The sequence below is a fragment of the Maniola jurtina genome, chromosome Z, assembly GCF_905333055.1.
Source record: "Maniola jurtina chromosome Z, ilManJurt1.1, whole genome shotgun sequence".
Taxonomy (NCBI): Eukaryota; Metazoa; Arthropoda; class Insecta; order Lepidoptera; family Nymphalidae; genus Maniola; species Maniola jurtina.
Window position 1 is genome coordinate 16,332,505 of NC_060058.1, and position 20,606 is coordinate 16,353,110.

Sequence of the window (20,606 nt, forward strand, 5' to 3'; positions counted from 1 at the left end):
TCTAGTAATCATAGTTGAAATTTTTTCATGTATTGCTACAACTAAAAATTGTATCAATTCAATTAATTTTTAAAGTGACCACATTGTCAGATATCGGATGGTTTAGCCGCCAATCAGTGTTGCCAACCTAGTGGATTTCCCGTTAAAACTGGTGGTTTCGACCCCCCTTTTAGTGGCAAAATATTGCTTTTAGTAGCTAGTGGTTTTCGTGATATTTTTGAATATTTTGGTTGATTCCCCGTGTTGAACTATCCTCCGCCTTTAGTTACAAAAGTGTTCAGTGAACCAACTGTTTTAGAGATTTTGCACTCGTTTTCTAATTAAGTACCTACTCGGTGTTAAATTCAGTGCACAAACTTGGATTAAAATTTAGTTTATAAAGTTAATTTAAGTTTACTATAAATGTTATAGTTCAATAAATTACAAAAATATCTATTGATGTTGTTAATTTCCTTGATCTTCCATTTTAAACAGTAGCAATAAAATATAATAAATGGTATATTATATGTCTATAATACGTACTACTTAGGTATAGTCGTACCGGCCGGCTCGAAGCTAAAAGCCTTAAAAGTTAACTAATTAGGTAAAATATTCCAAAACATCATAAGTAGGTACGTACACAATCAAAATGTTAACTTAACTGTTTACGTTAAGGTTCAAAGTCAAATGCCGTCAATAATAATTACAACAGATTTACTAAATATTTTACAACAGGGTTGCAACAAGCGGCCGGAACTCGGAAGTGCGGAAATCCCGATCAGTCCTTTAGAACTGATATAATAACCACGCATTTACACCTTCCTAAACTTAAATTAAAAATTAATATGTTTATGTTGTTATTTTTTTCATTATTATTATAAGTAGCGTGCCTTATGTGCAGTTATGATGATGGCAATTTAAAAAATACATCTGTTTGACAACCCTATGCAGCCGTAGAATTTCTTTGTTTGCGGGAAAGATTATTTATTATTTTATTTTTTAGCTTTAAACAAGTAGTCGTTAGGTTGAGTTATACTCGCACGCATTAGGACTTATGACCGTTCAAAATATAAAACACTATTGTTAAAAAGTTTTATTGCTATTAGCTCTTAACCGGCCGGTACGACTATACACGTATATATCGAGTTTTAAATATGACCACTAGAGGGAGCTGCTTTCTGAGGAATAAAATTTGACGTCAGATGGACATCTATATCAGGTTTTATATATTAATTATCTATGGATCTATGATCGCGAAATGATTTTGGGCCCGCCCGCGAAATTCAAATTTAATTTGGTTTTTCACAATTTGTAATTTAATACGAAAGTAGTAGGCTTACAGTATTTTAATTCCGACAATGGCAGTATCATCTTCACAAGATTACATTAAAATCTTTACTTTAAAGTGTTCAGTTTAAGAAGTTAGTCAAAATAATGAGTTTGACATGAGTCATTCACAAATTAGTCGATACTATATCTAATTTCTTAAACTGGACCCTTTCAAGGAAAGATTTTTATATAAAACTATGAGGATGATACTGCCATTGGCGCAATTAAAGTGCCATAATCCTACTTAGTCGTATTAATTTATAAATTATGAAAAACCAAATTATTTTTGAATTTCGCGGGCAGACCCGCACCCAAAATCAAAAAACAGTAGGGTAATTTAGAGTGAATTCCTACAGAAACTAGGGTGAAATCAAAATCGTAAGTGGAAACACTGCTTCATATGATTTAATCATTCTCCGTGAGTTGATTATATAGTCTTTGTTTTCCGCCAAAGAGTATATCCGCGGGCAACTGTCAGCTGTGCTGCCGTGGTGCTGCCAGCCAAGAAAGTCGAAGTCAACAAAGTGAAATCTTAAAAGTTTTATTTTTTTTAATAAAATTTCAAAATTCCAGTTCTAAATTAAACTAATCTTAATTAACTTCAAATCCAAATTATTAAAACAATTGAATAGGTGCTCAAGATAAAACTCTGCGGCCTTACGAAGGAATATAAGTAAGTTACTAGTAAATAAACTTTTTAAATATATTTTTCAACTGTTTAACTTATATTTAAATATAAAATGAATACAAAATAACAATCGCCCGTCAGGTAGTAATGTTTTCCCATAGTCACATATATTTTGAGTGGAAGGCGTCGGGGTTTTGTTGAGTTAAACTCGTATTACATTGCATGGAGTAAAAAAGTTCATGTACTTACCTAATAAATCATAAAACGTGTTCTTAACCTAGTCTCAGGCGTTACACAGCCATTGACGGCGGGAGATAGAATTAAACTTTATTAAGAATATTACATAACAGGAACTAAGTAGTTCCTAAGTTTTATTTCCCATACTATAATCCTACTTTAATATTAGAAACGAGAAAGTTTGTATGTATGGATGTTTGTTACTCTTTCACGCAAAAACTACTGAACGGATTTGGCTGAAATTTGGAATGGAGATAGATTGTACCCTGGATTAACACATAGGCTACTTTTTATCCCAGAAAATCAAAGAGTTCCCGCGGGATTTTGAAAAACGTAAATCCACGCGGACGAAGTCGCGGGCATCAGTTAGTAATAAACGCGAAATTCTGTCAACCTATCTGTCTGTCAAATTTTTACACCATAACCCATAGAGATATAATACGTTCATGCCATAACCAGCTGAATCTATCTTGATTGTAGTCTTGTACGTAATCTCTAATTTAAAATGACAGGTTTAAATATATTGCTATCCCTTTTATACTACTCCCTATAGAAAAGGATAGCTCTAGATTAAGTTTGGAGAATCAGCCACATTATATTATATTGCACAGAGTTAACTTGCATCCTGAAATATAGGATTCCTTTTAGCCTTTACAATCTACTTTCATAGGATTTTTAAAAGGTAAATCCAAGCAGACAAAGTCTTAGGCAGCACCTAGTAACTTCATAAATCTTATCAAGCAATGTAGATTATATTTTATTTCCTATTACCGATTATATCTGTGCAAGGTAACAACTTATCCCATTTATTCATCCTAAAACAGCTACTCTTGGGTGTATACTTGAAACGGTTTGTCTGTCTGTCCACCATGCACTAGATATTTGTGTATTAACTCAGTCAATCTCCTTTTTCTTTTATATATGTATGTAGATATTGGTTTTTCTTTGCAGAATCAATGTTGCCCTCAAAGATGAATGTGAACAGAAAGTTACTGCCTATAAAAGGGCATTTCTTCTTATTCAACGCAGGTGAGTTGAGTGAAGGTTCCAACTCAGTACATGGTTTCACATAAGTTAGGTGAAATCCAACATAAGTTTGAATTGAACAAGTGTCATCTGAGTCTGTAGTAACCATTATAATTAATCCTTGATTTGGTCTGTCCATGTCATAGGTCAAAAAGGGAGGAACACAACCTTGTGAGAATTGTGAATTTTACTGTTTAAATAATGATGACTGCTTGGCTTGAATTGTTTCCTGTATTCAGTGTATTTGAGGTGATAAAAGTATCAAACAAATAAACTCATAGTATTGTAGAGTAGATGAATAATTTTTGTTCTTTTCAAGGTACCGCACCTCTAGTACCCTACCTATCGACATATGCAAGACAATTAGGATTTTCTTCGAGCACAGTCGGTTTGATTTACACAGTACTGCCCATATTTGGTCTCGTAGCCAAACCGCTATTTGGTGTCATTGCTGATAGGTATGTATTGTTATATATCATTATTATATACAGTTGGTGTGTCCCTTATTTTATTTTATTTTTATTTTTATTTTATTCCTTTATTTGTAAACAACAGCGGTACAATTATTATAATTTTACATTTTAAACTATATAAAAATAAGGCCAAATGGGTTTACAATATATGAGTATGATTACAGTTAACATAAAAGAGATTATAAATTATAACAGAACTAAGCGAGTGTTAGTGTGTATGTGTGTGTGTGTGTGTGAGTGTGTGAGTGTGTGAGTGTGTGAGTGTGAGTGTGTGTGTGTGTGTGTGTGTGTGTGTGTGTGTGTGTGTGTGTGTGTGTGTGTGTGTGTGTGAGTGTGTGTGCGTTTGAGTGTCTGTGTGCGCGCGCGCATGTGTGTGTGTGTGTGATTATAGATATTAACATAAATATTATAATTCATAAATAGTAGTTTTATAATATCATAAATACATAGTTACATATTATTATTTTTCTGATGTAGTTTAATTATTTCTTTTTTTAATTGTATTTTGGATAGGTGGAAAAGGTCTAAATCTGAATAAGTTTTATTGTAAGTTCGCGCCAGGCGTAGAAGTACGGAGTTTTGGGCGTAGTTTGTATTGGATTTCGGTACGCAAAGTAGCTGAGGTTTACGAGGCCTAAAGGAGCGAGCGTTGAGTGAGAAAGCTGACAGCAGGCTAGGACAGTCAATTTGTCCAGTCAAAATAGCTTGTAGCAACATCATGTCACTTTGGTTCCTTCTAAGTTCCAGTGAGTCAATTTTGTAATGCGAACAGGCTTCTTTATAACTGCAAAATTTTTTGAATTCTTTAAACGCCAGGTACTTAAGAAATTGTTTTTGTATTGATTCTAGTCTTTGAGTATGTATAATGTAATACGGTGACCAAATGTTGCACCCATATTCGAGAATACTACGAACATATGCAAAATATAGGGTTTTTATACATTCAATATTACTGAAAGTACGTGTTACGCGTTTAATGAAACCTAGTTGTTTGTAGGCTCTATCCGCTATGACTTCGACATGCTCATTCATCGATAGTTTAGCGTCAATTTTAATACCCAGGTCTCGGACAGTTTTGACTTTAGCTATGTTTACATCGTTTATATGATAGTCGAAGGATATAGAGCTAGTTTTACGAGAAAGAGTTATGTGGTGACATTTTTTAACGTTAACGATAATTCTATTCCTAACATAATAATCACTAAGGGCGTTTAAGTCTTCTTGTAGCCGATAACAATCCTCAAGGGAACGTATTTTAAGGAAAATTTTCTTATCGTCAGCAAACATTAAATATTGTGCATGGCTAAAACAGCTACCAATATCATATAGATAGGCATTATATAGGAGGGGACCTAGGATAGACCCCTGGGGTACCCCTGATGGAATGGTTATAAAGTTGCTTCTAGCGCTGCCTGTTACTACAGCCTGCATACGGTTTTTTATATATGAAGTTAGCCATCGGAGTAAGTTGCCATTTATTCCTAGGATGCTTAGCTTGTGAAGCAGAATCACGTGATCCACACGGTCGAAAGCTTTTTCGAAATCCGTATAGATCACATCCACCTGGTGTCTCTCATCCATACTCCGTGAAGACCGCTAAGTTGGTGACAGTGGAACGGTTTTTCATAAATCCATGCTGCTCGTAGGGGATAGATCTCGAAATGATTGGAGATATGTTATGATATGATATGAGAGATGATGATGAGATATGATATATTATGTTGACAATCTACTTTGAAACTATTTTAGAAAGAGATTTAATTTATTTTATTTATTTATTTATTGTACCTATTAACATAATTCTTACAACTATTTACATTATATTCTTAGCGCCCTTAATTTAAACTGCATTTGCTGCTGCATCATCGGCATCAACTGATAGACCACTGCTGGACATAGTAGGTCGCTTGTTGAAACTTTCACATGCCACAGTCTTGCTCTGTCTGCTTCTTGCTGGTACTTCTCTGTAGGAACAGCATTCCGAACCAGTGGTAAATTATTTTGACGATTCAAAAGCACTTGTACAAGTCTACTTTAATAAAAATGTATTCTTTTCTATTCTAATTTGAATCCAGGTGTCTGTGCGACTTATATGCTGTAATCAGTCCACCTAGTAGAGTGACTTGCACATAATTATCAAAATCAAACAGACATTTTACCCTATGTCATCTTTTATCATACCATCAAACTATTACAGCTAATGTTTCCAACAATAAACGTTATTCAGCTTATCTACTATTATCTTTATCTAATGAATATTGTCTCTTATTGCCTTGGATTTTATAACACTCGTAATATCTGATAGCATTTTTGTTGAGACCAAATAAATTACTATTCAGATAATTTTATATGCCTTGAAAAACATTTTGAACATAAGAGAATGGTTCTTAAGTTAGACAAAGCATTAGATTATCTATCTATTACTATAAATGATAGTGTTTGTTGGTTTAATTATTGGATTGTTGGTTTGTCCTTCAATTACTTACGTTAGATGAAAATCTTTAGCTGAATTATTTTCAGAAAATCATTGGCTGATTACTGACCTCGGATCTCCTCTCAAAATGAGAAGAGTTCAGCCATAGTCCACCGTGCTAACCCAGTGCGGATTGGCAGACTTCACACACCTTTGAGAACATTATGGAGAAATATTAGGCATACAGGTTTCCTCATGATGTGTTCCTTCGCAGTTAAAGTAATTAATATTTAATTTCTTACAGGGCATATAACTCTGAAAAATTAGAGGTGCATGCCTGGGATCGAACCCTGGAACCGCCGAAAACAAAGTGACGTCTTAACCACTAGCTTTCACAGTTTACACACATCACCATGATTACACACACAATTTTTCTCTTTATTTTTCAGGTTCAAAATCCAAAAATCACTATTCATTCTCTTCCAAATTGTGACCATAATAAGTTTCTCTGCAATATACTTCATACCAGACAGTGGGTCAAAAGTATCAGTTGAATTGGATTGTGGTGACGGAGGGACTGTGCTAAGGAGCTGTTATAACTCTGCAGAGCAGATTGACACATGCAAAGTCACCTCGCTGGCCAGTCAGACCTCCCATGCTGTTTGTAAGGTATTACAAGTTTGATTATACAATACATGGGCCTATATACTATCTCTATGATACATACTTGACAATGCGTCGAAAGTATCCGTTGTGCAGGAAGGCAGGCGTTACATCCCAAAAATCGGTCAAGTGTGCGTCGGACTCACACAAGAAGGGTTCTGTACGATGGTACAAGAAATAACTATACAGTAAATTTTTATTTTATTTTTTAGTTTTTATGGCGGTAATTTTAAAAATTTTAGTATTTGTTGTTGTGGCGGCAAAAGAAATATACGTTCTGTGAAAATTTCACCTCTCTACCTATTATGGTTTTGAGATACAGCACGCTGACAGACAGACGGATAGATAGCGGAGTCTAGGGTCCCGTTGGCACCCTTCGTGTACGGAACCTTAAAAAGTTGGGAATTTATCTGTTTTTTTTTTTGCTATAGTATCGAGTGAGATATGCAATAAAAGAGAATATAATTCTGAGTTCATAAATATAATTAAACTTAGTACAATTTTAAAATAATCCAAGCGACAGAAAAACAATTCTAGTATATTTCAACACTTATGAATACTACTACTAAGCGCCATCTATCGGCAGTTCTTACCCCACCTGTTTCGTGTTTTATGGTACGCTTACGCTATTGAAATTCCTCAATTCCAGACAATGTAGTCAATTTTGACGTCACTAAAGAGGGAGAGTTTGAGGCAATACCTAAAAATTTCAACAATGTTCTGCAAAATAATTGCTCCAGATTGCTCCACTTATTGCTCCAGATTAATCAATATGTGTTGCTTACTTACTTTAGCAACAATTCCTTAAAAACTGCCCATTTTGAGCACCATTAGTGATGCTTAACTTTATTTGGCTTTACAGATGAGCTGCGATATGACATCACCAAAGATGTGGCAAACAGTTTGCGAGCATTGGCACATACCGCAATACTGTTACAGCAACACTAAGAGCATAGAATACACTTCGTATATTAGTAATGTGACCACAAAAGACTCCTGCGTTTATATGTCTTCAAATAATGTTACGCTTGATGGTAAGTTGCAATTTATAAATTTTCATGGTAAAGAAGAGCATCGTGAGGAAACCTGCATGCCAGAAAATGCTCTATAATGTTTTCCGCAGTCCGTAAGTTCTGCCAATTCACACTTGGCAATGAATATTGATAATCTTTGAGCATTGAATCGCTTTAGCGTAAAAGTAAAAAGGATCTTAATTGCGTTGTGTTAAAGCTCAAAATCATACATAAATCTACAGCCAGCGCTCCAAGCGGAAACCTTGCGAAATCAAAATCGGTCGTACTGAATTTTTGACTTTAAGTCAAAGACATTTAGATCCATTTTACATTGACGTTATTGTGTATCAACGCTCAAATTCCACTAGCGTTGGTGAAAACTAAAATCTTATAAGACAGGCATAACCAATAACTGAGTAGGTTCCTGCGGTAGTGGAGCGGAGCGGGAGGGGTGTGAGGACGTGACGCGAGAGCTCAGTGATTCATCAACTTGTGACGACTGTCCCCCTCCCGCACCGCTCCACTACCACAGCTTCCTCAGTTATACGCTATACCTATAACCACACTAATGCAGTTGTATTTTCCTTTCCAGGATTTTCATACAAACCAAGTTGCCGTATCGGTTCGGGCTACGTTGATATAAACGAGCCTTGCTCCCTCAACTGTAGCGACCTACATTTGGCCAATTTGATTGGCACAAACAAAGCCAATATGACATGCTTGGACAAAACTCTTAACTACCTCTTATGTGATTATAATGCTCAGGATTTGGCCAATGTGACTGGTGGATCTAATTTAGCCAAATGTCAGGTATGTACAGTTCGCGACAGATCAACATGGCGGTCGGGATATGAAGCGGTGGGACGCCCCGCACACCCGCACGTCACCCGCACCCGACCGCCTGCCTCGTCCGTTGATGACTTGGTCATGATGAATCACTTATAAAAAATTTATTGAATCAACATAATACTATATTTCTAGCTAAGATGTGACAACATAATGGATTTCTTTGGGTTCCGTAGAAGAAGTGTGCCAGTGGGACCCTATTACTAAGATTCCGCTGCCAGTCCGTCTGTCTGTCAGCGGGCTGTATATCATGAACCATGAAATAATATTTCTATTGCTGCTATAACAAGAAATGCCAAAAATTTCAAAATTGCCGCAACTAAAATTTAAAAAAGTTAACTGTTATTTCTTGTGCCATGGTACGGAACCCTTTCTGTGCGATTACAACTCGCACTTGTCGGATTTTCTGTTTGATAGATTGGGCGCATATAAATTTGATTTGATATTTATCTGTTTTTCAGGCAAATTGTGACCTTAACCCCCAAACTCCATGGCAGTTGATGGAAATTTGCGAGGGTTGGGATGCAGACGCTGCCCGCACTTGCCACCCCAAAACCAAAGAAGGGGAGAAATTCCCCGACAGTCTCTCTTTCGATGGCACCATACTATTATCTACCACTATAGCTGAACATAAATGCGTTTATATACAGCTTAACCATATCCAAATGGAGGATGGTAAGAAAACTCGTTATTTACCATCTATTAGGGTCGCAGTCCACGGAGCGGAAACATGTCGAGGACCAATCAGGTCAAATAGAGACAACGTAATAAAATCATCATCATCAATCCACCGCCGCGCCGGTTCATTAGCTTTCAGAATGAGAAGGAGAAACCAAAGGGGTATGGGTTTCAATAAAAACTGCCCAGCGTTATACCCCTCCCAGATTAGCCCGCTTCCATCTTAGACTGCATCATCACTTACCACCAGGTGAGATTGCAGTCAATGGCGTATTTGTATCTGAATTTTAAAAAATTATGCTCAAGGGTTTACTAAATATTTAGGCAGATTTGTCCATGAGCTTATGTTTAGTACAAATTTTCCTTGTACTAATAAACTTTGAATGGAATATTTACAGGTTCCATACATTACCCGTTTTGTGAGTCGAAAGCTGTGTATCAAGTGAACGCAGAGCTGTTTCATTCCACTTGCAACATTAGCTGCGATAGTGAAATGGTATGTACTTCCCATCTATTATGATCCTGTACCTGAAGAGTACCAATTGGACCCTATTACTAAGCCTACGCTGTCTGTTCGTCTGTCTGTCAACGGGGTGTACCTTATGAACCGTATTACGTAGAGAGTTGAAATTTTCATAGAATGTGTGTTTCTGTGAAATGAAAAGAAAAAACTTGTTATTTCTTCTATGATGGTGCGGAACCCTCCGTGTCCTAGTCTGACTCGCTCGATTTTGGGATTTTACGGGACTCCAACATACTAATACAGGTGGTACCAAGCCAAAGTATAATCTAGATATCTACATTTCAGCTAAATCTGCCCGGTAGTTTTTGTGTGAAAGAGTAACTAACATATATACATACATATAAACAAACTTTTCCCTTTATAATATTAGTGTGAAGTATTAAAGAGAAGTAAATTATTTTTAGGTGAACGAACTGTTCAAATCGGCATCCGAGAGTCATAAAGAAGATGAGACGCAGTACACCAAACAGTTCTGGTTGTTTTTCCTACTCATGATTATCAGCTGGGTGGGCCAAGCAGTGGTGGTGACCTTTGCTGATGCTATATGCTTCAACCTTTTGGGTAAGAAATAATGTATCTAAATATATAAAAGGAAAAGGTGACTGGCTTTATTTTAAATAAAATTAGCAGGCAAACGAGCAGGCGGGTCACCTGATGTTAAGTGATTACCGCCGCCCATGAACATTTTTAGCACCAGAAGAACCGCCAATGTGCTGCTGGCCTTTCGAGAATTTGTTGGTCCGCCCCTTGGATAACCCCATGTTGTAATCTAGTGGGAACACCGCCAAGGGGAGTTGATTTGACAGTTTGCATGTGTGTGGAAAAAGGATCTCAAGGTCCACCAAGTACCCAGGTGGTGAGGCTGATATTGCTTGACTAAGTGAGCTATAAACGCACAGCTCAAATTACTGGTTGGATCGGGCTTAAATTTGGTTTACCGATAGCTATTATGGCGTAGACATCCGCTAAAAAATATATTTTAAAAAACTCCATACCTAAAAAGGTAAAGGTTGAATAAGGGGTTGTGTAGTCCACGCAGACGAATTCGCAGGCATCAGCTAGTCAAATAATATTCTTTTGATTTCAGGTACAAAAATCTCGCTATATGGCAGACAAAGACTCTGGGGTTCGGTCGGCTTCGGTATATTTTCCCTCGTAACCGGAGTCCTGATTGACGTTTTCAGTGATGGCGCCGTCAAAAATTACTCTGTGGCCTTCGTACTGATGTTTGTTTTCATGACTGGAGACGTGATCGTGTCGTGTTATTTGAAGGTAAGGCCAACCCTTTTTCACTAACCGACTTCAAAAGGGAAGCGGTTCTCATTTCATCAGAATCTTCTTTTTTTATATGTATGTTTGCCAATTACTCGATTTGGAAATGAAAGGGTACCAGTATACTTCACAGGTGACCCCATATTTTGGTGAAGATCTATTGAATATCTTCGGAGATGGAGAACAGAACTCCTCAATGGATAAGAGTAAATTGCTCGCGATCAGTATAATAGATTAGTAACGGTAGGTTTTTAAGTAGGCATATCATTAACCAACAAACCTACTATCGCATTTTTTTTCCCTCTTGTCTGGCTTTACAAAGATTAGCCAATGTCAAGTTTGTAGTTATTTACAAGTTAGGGGAACTATATAAGCATGGACTTCGTCCGTGCTGGCGCCCGCCGACATATGCGCGGCGCCCCTTCAGAGCGCTCCCCAGTCAGTTCCAGCATGGTTCCAGTACCAAAAAACACCAGTGAAACACAAAAACCGGCCACTTTTAACAAAAAAAAAACACTCCAAAAAGGCACAACACGCGCGCCAGCAAACGCTAACGCAGACGAAGTCCTACTTTCGCATTTGTAATATTGGTATTGATTCTTTCAGGTTGAATCAACAAAAATGTCCATAAACATCTTAGCGGATGTAGGCAGTCTCCTCACCTCGTTACCTACATTCGTGTTTATGCTGTGGACGATCGCAGTGGGTCTGTGTACGGGACTCATTTGGCAGTTCCTGTTCTGGCACATCGAGGATATATCAGGCTTGTCCTGCGAAGGGGAATATGTCAAGACTCTGCAAGGGCTGGTCAGCGCTATACAGACGTTCGGTGGAGAAATACCCTTCATGTTTGTCTCTGGTAAGCTAGACAAAATTAAACAGTGTGTGTAATGTTTTTGTATGGGCTTTACAATTCTGGAGTTCACTTTTTTACCTTTTTAACCCCGACCCAAAAAGAGGGGTGTTATAAGTTTGACGTGTGTATCTGTCTGTGGCATCGTAGTTCCTAAACTAATGAACCGATTTTAATTAGGTTTTTTTTTGTTTGAAAAGTGGCTTGATCGAGTGTGTTCTTAGCTATAATCCAAGAAAATTGGTTCAGCCGTTTGAAAGTTGTCAGCTCTTTTCTAGTTACTGTAACCTTCACTTGTCGGGGGTGTTATAAATTTTTAAGCGCGTACGTCGCGTACTATACCTTGAAGTCAAGAGTGAATAGATATCTTTGAATAGGCAAGTTCGCTCCATCTTAGACTGCATTATCAATTGCCAGCAGGTCTAATTGCAGCTGAGTGCTACTCTATAAATTAAAAAAAAAAGTTCTATAGTTCTTTTTTTAATTCCAGGTTATCTTCTCCGTAAGTTTGGTCACACCAACACCATGAGTCTAGTACTGTTCGCGTTCGGTGTGCGATTTATCTTGTACTCCATAGTGACCAATCCATGGTGGATCTTGCCCATTGAGATGTTCCAGGGTATAACGTTTGGCATGTTCTACCCCACCATGACGTCATATGCCACAGTAGTATCGCCCCCTGGCACTGAAACCACTGTACAGGTAAAACAATACTAACTGACTGATGCATGCGACCTCGCGTGGATTTAGGTTTCTTAAATTCTTGTGGGAACTCTTTGATTTTTCACTATTACTTTACATACTTATTAGTAATATTTATTATAGTATTCACTATACCTTTAACTTTTTAAAATAATCCATACTATAATATTATAAATGCAAATGTGTGTCTGTTTGTCTGACTGCTACGTTTTCACGGATCAACTGCTAAATCGATTTTAATGTTTGGTAAAGAGTTAGCTTACATCCTGAGGGCGGACATTGGCTACTTTATATCCCGGAATATCAAAGAGTTCCCACGGGATTCCTAAAGACCCATCCGCTTAACCGATTCGTTTAAAATTTAGTACCGAGATATCTTGTGTCCCTGTTATTAACTTAGGCAACTTTTAATCCCGTAAAATCAAACAGTTCCCACGGGATCTTTAAAAACCTAAATCCACGAGGACGAAGTCTACTCTAGTTTTTAGTAAAAGTTAAGACACTCGCCAGCAGGTCTGATTGCAACCAAGCGCTAGTCTATGAATTTATCTATTGTTTCAGGGTGTAGTCGGCGCAGTGTTCGAAGGTGTGGGAACGTCGCTCGGCAGTTTCGTGGGCGGGCGACTGTACACCGCGTATGGAGGCTGGAACACTTTCCAATACTTCGGCATAGGCGCATTCGTCGCATGCGCTCTGCATATGCTGGCACAGTACGCGCTTCGGAACAGAAATCCGCATGCCAGCTTGAGCCAAGGTAAACATGAGCCCGAGTAACTCTTGTTGTGAGCAACCCTTGAACTAAACTATTGTTCGCGACAGGTTGAGATGGCAATTTTCTAGTGAGATCACATACCGGGCATATGCAGAGCGCAGGCGACGAATGCGCCTATGCTGAAGTATACGTTAATTTGATTTTGGCTGTGATAAATAACATATTGCTTTTAAAAAAGGTGGTAATAATTTTACTCTCATTTTGTGGCGTAACAAAAAGTATCGATATTGGTTGCCCGGTATGTGATGTAACATCACTAGAAAATTGCCACCTCGACCTGACGCGAACAATACATTCACGCTTAGCACTACAAAAGCGTCAATAGATGATTTGTTTTCTTCCTTCATGCCCTGAAAAAGGTACTATTTTCTGTGGAAGAATCATTATTCATTAAATAAGTTTAATGATTTTATGCCATTCACATCTTTTTCTTATTAATGTAATAACAAAAGGATACACAAATTTAATTCATAACTGTCAAACCCCGCGACTTTATGTACCAGTCTTGAGCATAGTGTTTAAATTTGTAAATCGACGTCATTTTCGACCATCTGCAACAACCTGAAATTAAGGTCATTGTAAAGGTACATTTTTAATATTATTACCAAATTATTATCGGCATTGTTGAAATTAATGATTTTTGGATTTTTCACTTTATTTGTTCCATAAAACCTCACTTTGTGCCAAATTGCAAGATTGTAGGTGCCATAAGACCTACCTACCTGCCAAATTTCATGAGTCAAAGGGAAGATATATAGGTTTTCTTGACAGACACAACAGACAGACAAACAGATAGAAAGACTACAAAGTGATCCTATAAGGGTGCTGTTTTTCCTTTTGTGGTACGAAACCCTAAAAAACTGCCTTAACTCATCCAGATTAGCCTCCTTCCATCTTAATTTGCGTCATCACTTACCATTCGGTGGATCGTCGTGCTAAACGACTCATTGGCGACCAAGCGCTGGCCAGTTCTAGCTTTCAAGTTTTTAACGTCGTCGACGCAAGGTTGCCTGTCTGTTGGTGTTTTATAAGACATATTTCGGAGAGTGTGCTAAGGAACTAAATTCGACCTAGTTCTTCCTTCGCCATTTTTCAATCGAATCGAAGCTTGGTGTGTTGCCAGTTAAGCGCAAGAACATTTAGTTATTAAAAAAAAAATCATCATGTGAGATTGCAGTCAAGAGCTAAATTGTATTTGAATTTAAAAAAAGTTTAGTGACGTGACGTGTAAAAATACCCTTTTAAAAGCGTTTTTAATGATTCTATCTTACCTACACCGATATCCAATTTTACTATACCAATGATATAAATAACTTAGTATTTACCTGTGAGATTTAGTTTACATACGATGTAAGAATGAACTACTTAAATATGTAATTGGCTGTGTTTATTTTATATTTTTATACTGCATAAGCAGTTACGTAAGAAAATATCGAATATTATAAGTTACATTATGCAGGGTTTAATTAGAACGCTAGCAAAAACTAGCGGTTTAATTGTACTACCTAACTAAACCAAATCGAATACCCCCAACCATGTGGCTTACACTTCAAACCCGCAATGTATAACTAAAACTCGGGGTGATGCCCCGAGTACGACGCAGCATTGACTCCGCGGCATCTATCTACGCAACGTTCATTGACAACTACCGTCAGTCAGATGTTTTATTTGCAATACATTGCGAACTCTTAAAAATACAGGTTTTTTGGTCATATCTTACTACTATTACCTGCCTTCGTTTTGCTAGCGTTTTAATTACATCCTGTGTAAGAGTACATGATCTATTTAATTAATTGATTTAAAAGGTAAACAAGTAAGTACCTTCTCGATGAAATGTGTAATATATGCAGTCCAGGCCACGCGAACGGACGTTGTTACCGCGAACTGACAATAAATTATTATGATACGACTGAAAAACCTAACCCCAGAAGATATAATGCGACGGTTCAGTCATGTCGCTTGCTAACGTATGTCTAGAAGAAGGTTTCTGCGATCTGTTTATCTTTTAAGTTAGCTGAGGAAAACTAAAGTATGTTATGTATTTTGGATTATAACATAAATATTTATTAGGTACTTATAATCTGTAACAATTGACTTATTATTATTATTCGCAAAAAAATACAACCGCTTGACTGAAACGGCTCGCTGAGAGCATACATTTTTAACCCCCGCCCCGACCCAAAAAGAGGGGTGTTTTAAGTTTGACGTGTGTATCTGTGTATCTGCGCATCTGTATATCTATCTGTGGCATTGTAGCTCTTAAACTAATGAACCGATTTTAATTTTTTTTTTTTTTTGAAAGGTGGCTCGATCGAGAGTGTTCTTAGCTATAATCCAAGAAAATCAGTTCAGCCGTTTGAAAGTTATCAGCTCTTTTCTAGTTACTGTAACCTTCACTTGTCGGGAGTGTTATAATTTTTTAATTTACACTTGTACATCAACTGTCACTCTCCCGCAAACCGCGCCCTACCTTACGAGCCGTCTCAGTGAAATGGTATACTTATTTGTATTGTAACTGCGAACAAACTTGAGTGCCTTATAAAATAGACAAGGTATTAGATAATTAACTAACTCAAATAGATAATTCAAACTTAAGAGGACGCAGGTCGGTGTTTTCTTCATACAAACGTAGGAGGTTGGTTGGTTGGAGGTTAAGTACTATATCGGTTTGTCTCGTCATTATCTATATTTATTGATATATAAAACATTTAAAAAATATTGATTTTAAAGTTATAAACCTCGAAATGTTCCTATTTTAATACTTATTTTATAAAAACTTTAATTCTAGTTAGCATTTTAATTTTTAAACGATGCATTTCCTTGTACTTATTCGTCTTCACTATTACTACGTACCTACTATAAAACAAAGTCGCTTCCCACTGTCTATCCCTAAGTATGCTAAGATCTTTCAAACTACGCAACGGATTTTGATGTGGTTTTTTTAATAGATTGATGATTCAAAAGGAAGGTTTATACGTTAATACATGCAATACAGCATTAATCCCAATCCAATTAAGTACCATAAATTAGACTTGCAACGAATAGTATATTCGGCAGTATACCGAATACCGAATATTCGGCGAGGCCCCTGACCGAATAGCCGAATATTAGGCAAAAGTATTCGGCTGGATTTTAGCGCCAAAAACTTCTACAGACGTGATTGTTTCGCGCTCCTTTGTAAAAAAAGAAGTAAACTACTTCCTAAAAATGCAGAAAAGTTAGTCTTTCTGCACCATAACCTTCCTCTTCTAAATTTTGATTATGAAAATAATTCAAATGCATAGAAAAATTCTTAACTTGTTTAATACAGAAAATGATTAAATTATGTACCTGTTTGATGTATCAATGACTACTTAATAAATGATTATAAAAGAAATGAGAACCTTACCCTTCTAAATTTTGATTACCACAATAATTCAAATACATACATAGAATCTACTATTTTTCCAATTCAGAAGATGATTATGTACCTGTGTTATGCACCAATGCAATGACTACTTAAATGATTATAACAGAAATGAAAATATGAATATATACGTAATCAATCGATTTTAATTTTTAATTTTACCAATTATTTCTCTATGACAAAATATATTATTTAAGTATTCGGTATTCGGCCGAATAATATGTAGATATTCGGTATTCGGCCGAATATAATAAAATCAGCCGAATAGGCCGAATACCGAATAGTAGCCGAATATTCGTTGCAAGTCTACCATAAATACATTGTGCATGTAATATTAGATCAATGTGGCCCTTTACAGCATGTAATTTAAATGAATATTTTGGAAGATCTACCAAAAAACCTGCAAAGTTGTATATAAAGACATTCTGTAGCACATTTAGTATCAGCATTGCACCCGTGTGAAGCCGGGGCGGGTCGCTAGTTATAAAGATACTTAATAAAAAACATTTACTTAATAACATTACTCTGTACTTACTTATGACGTAATTTATTATTACTTAACAATTCGAACTAATCAGATCAAAATGTTATTAACAGGGGTCTCTCCGTCACTCGCTTCTTACAATCGTAGTTCCAATTTCATTTGAATATTAAGCAACCAAAGTCCATGAAATTTTGCAGACATATTCTAGAAACTAATATCTGTGTCTGTGGTGTTTTAGATTTTTCTAAAAATATGTTGTTTTAAAATTACAGGGGCTCAAAGATTTGTATATAAATTTTTAAGACCGCGTAACTTTGAAATTGAATATTTTGAATATTGAAATCTGGAAAACCACAAACATAGATATTAGTTTCTAGAATATGTCTGTATAATTTCATGAACTTTGGTTGCTCAATATTCAAATGAAATTGGAACTACGTTTGTATGAAGCGAGTGACGGAGAGACCCCTCTTAAGCATTGACAATAATTTAATTAAAATCGTATATTGGCTAGGTAATATTTTTTGATGTACTTATGTTTTTCTTATACTAGATATGTAGTTTGTGTATTTTACTAGTTATTCCTTACAAATCCAGTATTATTTAGCGTTGTTTTAATCTTTTATTTACTATGAAATATATTTTATTGGTCATTTACAAGGCAAAATGTGTTTGATTTCTGTACCTATTTCTTTTTTTAGGGTTCCGTACCTCAATGGGAAAAAAGGAACCCTTATAGAATCACTTCAGTATCCATCTTTCTGTCTGTCTGTCTGTAGTGCAAAATTTAAATTAAATTTATTAATTAAATTAGCTGATAACCGCAACATCGTCCGCGTGGATTTAGGTTTTTAAAGATCCCGTGGGAACTCTTTGATTTTCCGGGATAAGGAGCCTTTGTTACTCTCCGTCCTTTCAACTATCTCTGTGCTAAAAATCAAGTTGATTAGTTGCTTAGTAAGGGCATGAAGGCAGGACAAATAAACAAATACACTTTCGCACTAGCTGATAACAACGACCTTTGTTTAAAAATGGAATTCTGAAAATCGGTTCAAATATGGAGTTATGGAGTAAAATCGATGAAAGTTTGATCCCATATTCCAAAGAACCCCTAATTATTATTTTCGGGATAAAAACTACTCTATATATATTATTAACCCGAAGTATCAGCTACCACTGTACGAAATTTCATTTAAATCCGTACAGTAGTTTTCGCGCGATGGGCGTACAGACAGACAGACAAAAATTTCCAAAAAAATTGTTTTGGGGGTCTATAATTTTCTCGGATTATTTTATAAATATATTAAACGTCCAGAAATCATGAATTTTTTTGTTTATATTTGTTCTTAGGTCTTTAACTTTAAAAATTATGTTCGGCAATTTAAAAAAAGACATAATTGGCGTCGATTCTGATGTCTTTTTCTATTCTGTCTGCGCCTAAGACTGGCACCTAAAGTCACGATGTTTGACAGTTTCAACTTAAATTAAGTTTATCTGTTTTTTTTAGGGTTCCGTACGGAAAACGGAACTCTAATAGGATCACTTTGTTGTCTGTCTGTCTGTCTGTCCATCTGTCCATCTGTCGTCTCTATTAAGAAACCTTATAGGGTAGGTATTTCCCGTTGACCTAGAATCATGAAAGCCAAGTGGGTAGATCTTATAACACAACATAGGTAACTTGATAAATGACAGAATTTCATACGAACTTTTTACAAACTTTCACCCACTATTACACATGTTGATGTAGACTTTAGCCACATGTTTTGTTTAATTTTTGTACCAATTAATGACCAATATAATATTACATTGCTTTCAGGTTATACATCTATAATAAAATATGGGCAAGAAAACGATACAGTTTATATATTAGAAGATATGGACGGAGCCAGATAGCATTCCTTGAAATCTTAAAATTGTTAGTAGGTACCTAGATAAATATAGAAAAATAAATATAATATATAATATGTACATATAAACCTGAACCGACACCTGGACCGATGACCTGAAGAAGGTGGCGGGGAGCGGGTGGATGAGGAAGGCGGAGGACCGTGTTTGGTGGCGCGCTCTTGGAAAGGCCTATGTCCACCAGTGGACGCATACAGGCTGATGGAATGGAATGGAATGGAACATATAAACATAACTAATGAGTGCCCGCTTCATTGGATAGGTTTCTGAAAATCGAAATAATAGCCTATATCACTCGCTAACTATACTATGCAAAATAACGATGCGGCGTGATTGAAGGAAAACCCAAGAAACAAACACTTTTATATCTATCTATACTTACTAATACATGATGATACATGATGTCCAGTAAAACGTTACGGTCTCTTTGAGAGGTTGTAAATAAAACAGTAAGGCATATTGCCAACTTTTTATTTAGTTTCTATGTCAACATCTCAATTAAAATTGTGAGTACTTAAATAAAAATAATCCTTACCTTAGGTTCCCCAGTTAGGAGAACCTAACGAAATCGATGTTGACCGGTTTAGGTATAAAATACTATGATATGATATAAGTATAATAATCCCGCGGGAACTCTTTGAATTTCTTGCATAATTAGTTCCCTACATTATTTATAATTAGTATAAGGATTTTTAATCAAATAAAGGTTTTTGTCTTATTTATCGTTTTATTTCTATCCACGACGCGACGGAAGTTAAATATTTCTGACTAGTTAGCCCGCCCCAGCTTCGCATGGAGGGCCCACCTATTTCATTGACAAAAAATTTATAACACCCCCGACAAGTGAAGGTTACAGTTACAAACGGCTGAACTGATTTTCTTGGCTAAGAACACTCTCGATCAAGCCACCTTTCAAGCAAAAAAACTAAATTAAAATCGGTTCATTAGTTTAGGAGCTACGATGTAGACGTCTGTCTGTCTGTCTGTCCGTCCGTCTGTCCGTCCGTCCGTCCAAAATAAGATAACTATACCAAGTGGGGTATCATATGAAAGGGCTTTACCTGTACATCCTGAAACAGATTTTTGTTTATTTTTATGTATAAAATAGTTTTCGATTTATCGTGCAAAATGTTGGAAAAAATTCCCGAGTACGGAACCCTCAGTGCGCCAGTCTGACTCGCACTTGGCCAGTATCACACTAATATTATAAAGGAGAAAGTTTGTATGTGTGTGTGTGTGTGTGTGTGTGTTTGTTACTCCTTCACGCAAAAACTACTGGACGGATTGGGCTGAAACTTAGAATGGAGATAGATTATACCCTGGATTAGCACATATGCTACTTTTTATCTCGGAAAATCAAAGAGTTCCCACGGGAATTTTAAAAAACCTACATCCATGCGAACG

At 36.4% G+C, this 20,606-nt stretch overlaps 1 protein-coding gene across 2 annotated transcripts; it reads left to right on the plus strand.

Moving 5' to 3' along the window:
- The first annotated feature begins 1,776 nt into the window (after nt 1–1,776).
- Nucleotides 1,777–19,271, plus strand: LOC123880632 (major facilitator superfamily domain-containing protein 6). Of its 2 annotated transcripts, none has more exons than XM_045928843.1 (14): nt 1,777–1,981; nt 3,125–3,202; nt 3,519–3,657; nt 6,535–6,754; nt 7,611–7,782; nt 8,354–8,571; nt 9,069–9,282; nt 9,684–9,781; nt 10,213–10,369; nt 10,896–11,080; nt 11,687–11,939; nt 12,424–12,635; nt 13,197–13,389; nt 19,114–19,271. In XM_045928843.1, the coding sequence occupies exons 2-14, from the start codon at nt 3,130–3,132 to the stop codon at nt 19,188–19,190; spliced, it is 2,211 nt and encodes a 736-aa protein (XP_045784799.1). In that variant the 5' UTR covers nt 1,777–1,981; nt 3,125–3,129; the 3' UTR covers nt 19,191–19,271. The 2 variants fall into 2 exon arrangements, with proteins under 2 accessions (XP_045784799.1, XP_045784800.1); XM_045928844.1 differs by lacking the exon at nt 1,777–1,981 and adding an exon at nt 2,768–2,855.
- The last annotated feature ends 1,335 nt before the right edge of the window (nt 19,272–20,606 follow it).

Bases quoted from the DNA above. Each gene is read 5' to 3' on its own strand.
- LOC123880632 (XM_045928843.1), top strand. From the start codon at position 3,130: ATGTTGCCCTCAAAGATGAATGTGAACAGAAAGTTACTGCCTATAAAA. The intron at 10,370-10,895 runs GTAAGAAATAAT...TTTTGATTTCAG, and splicing joins TATATGCTTCAACCTTTTGG to GTACAAAAATCTCGCTATAT. The intron at 12,636-13,196 runs GTAAAACAATAC...CTATTGTTTCAG, and splicing joins GCACTGAAACCACTGTACAG to GGTGTAGTCGGCGCAGTGTT.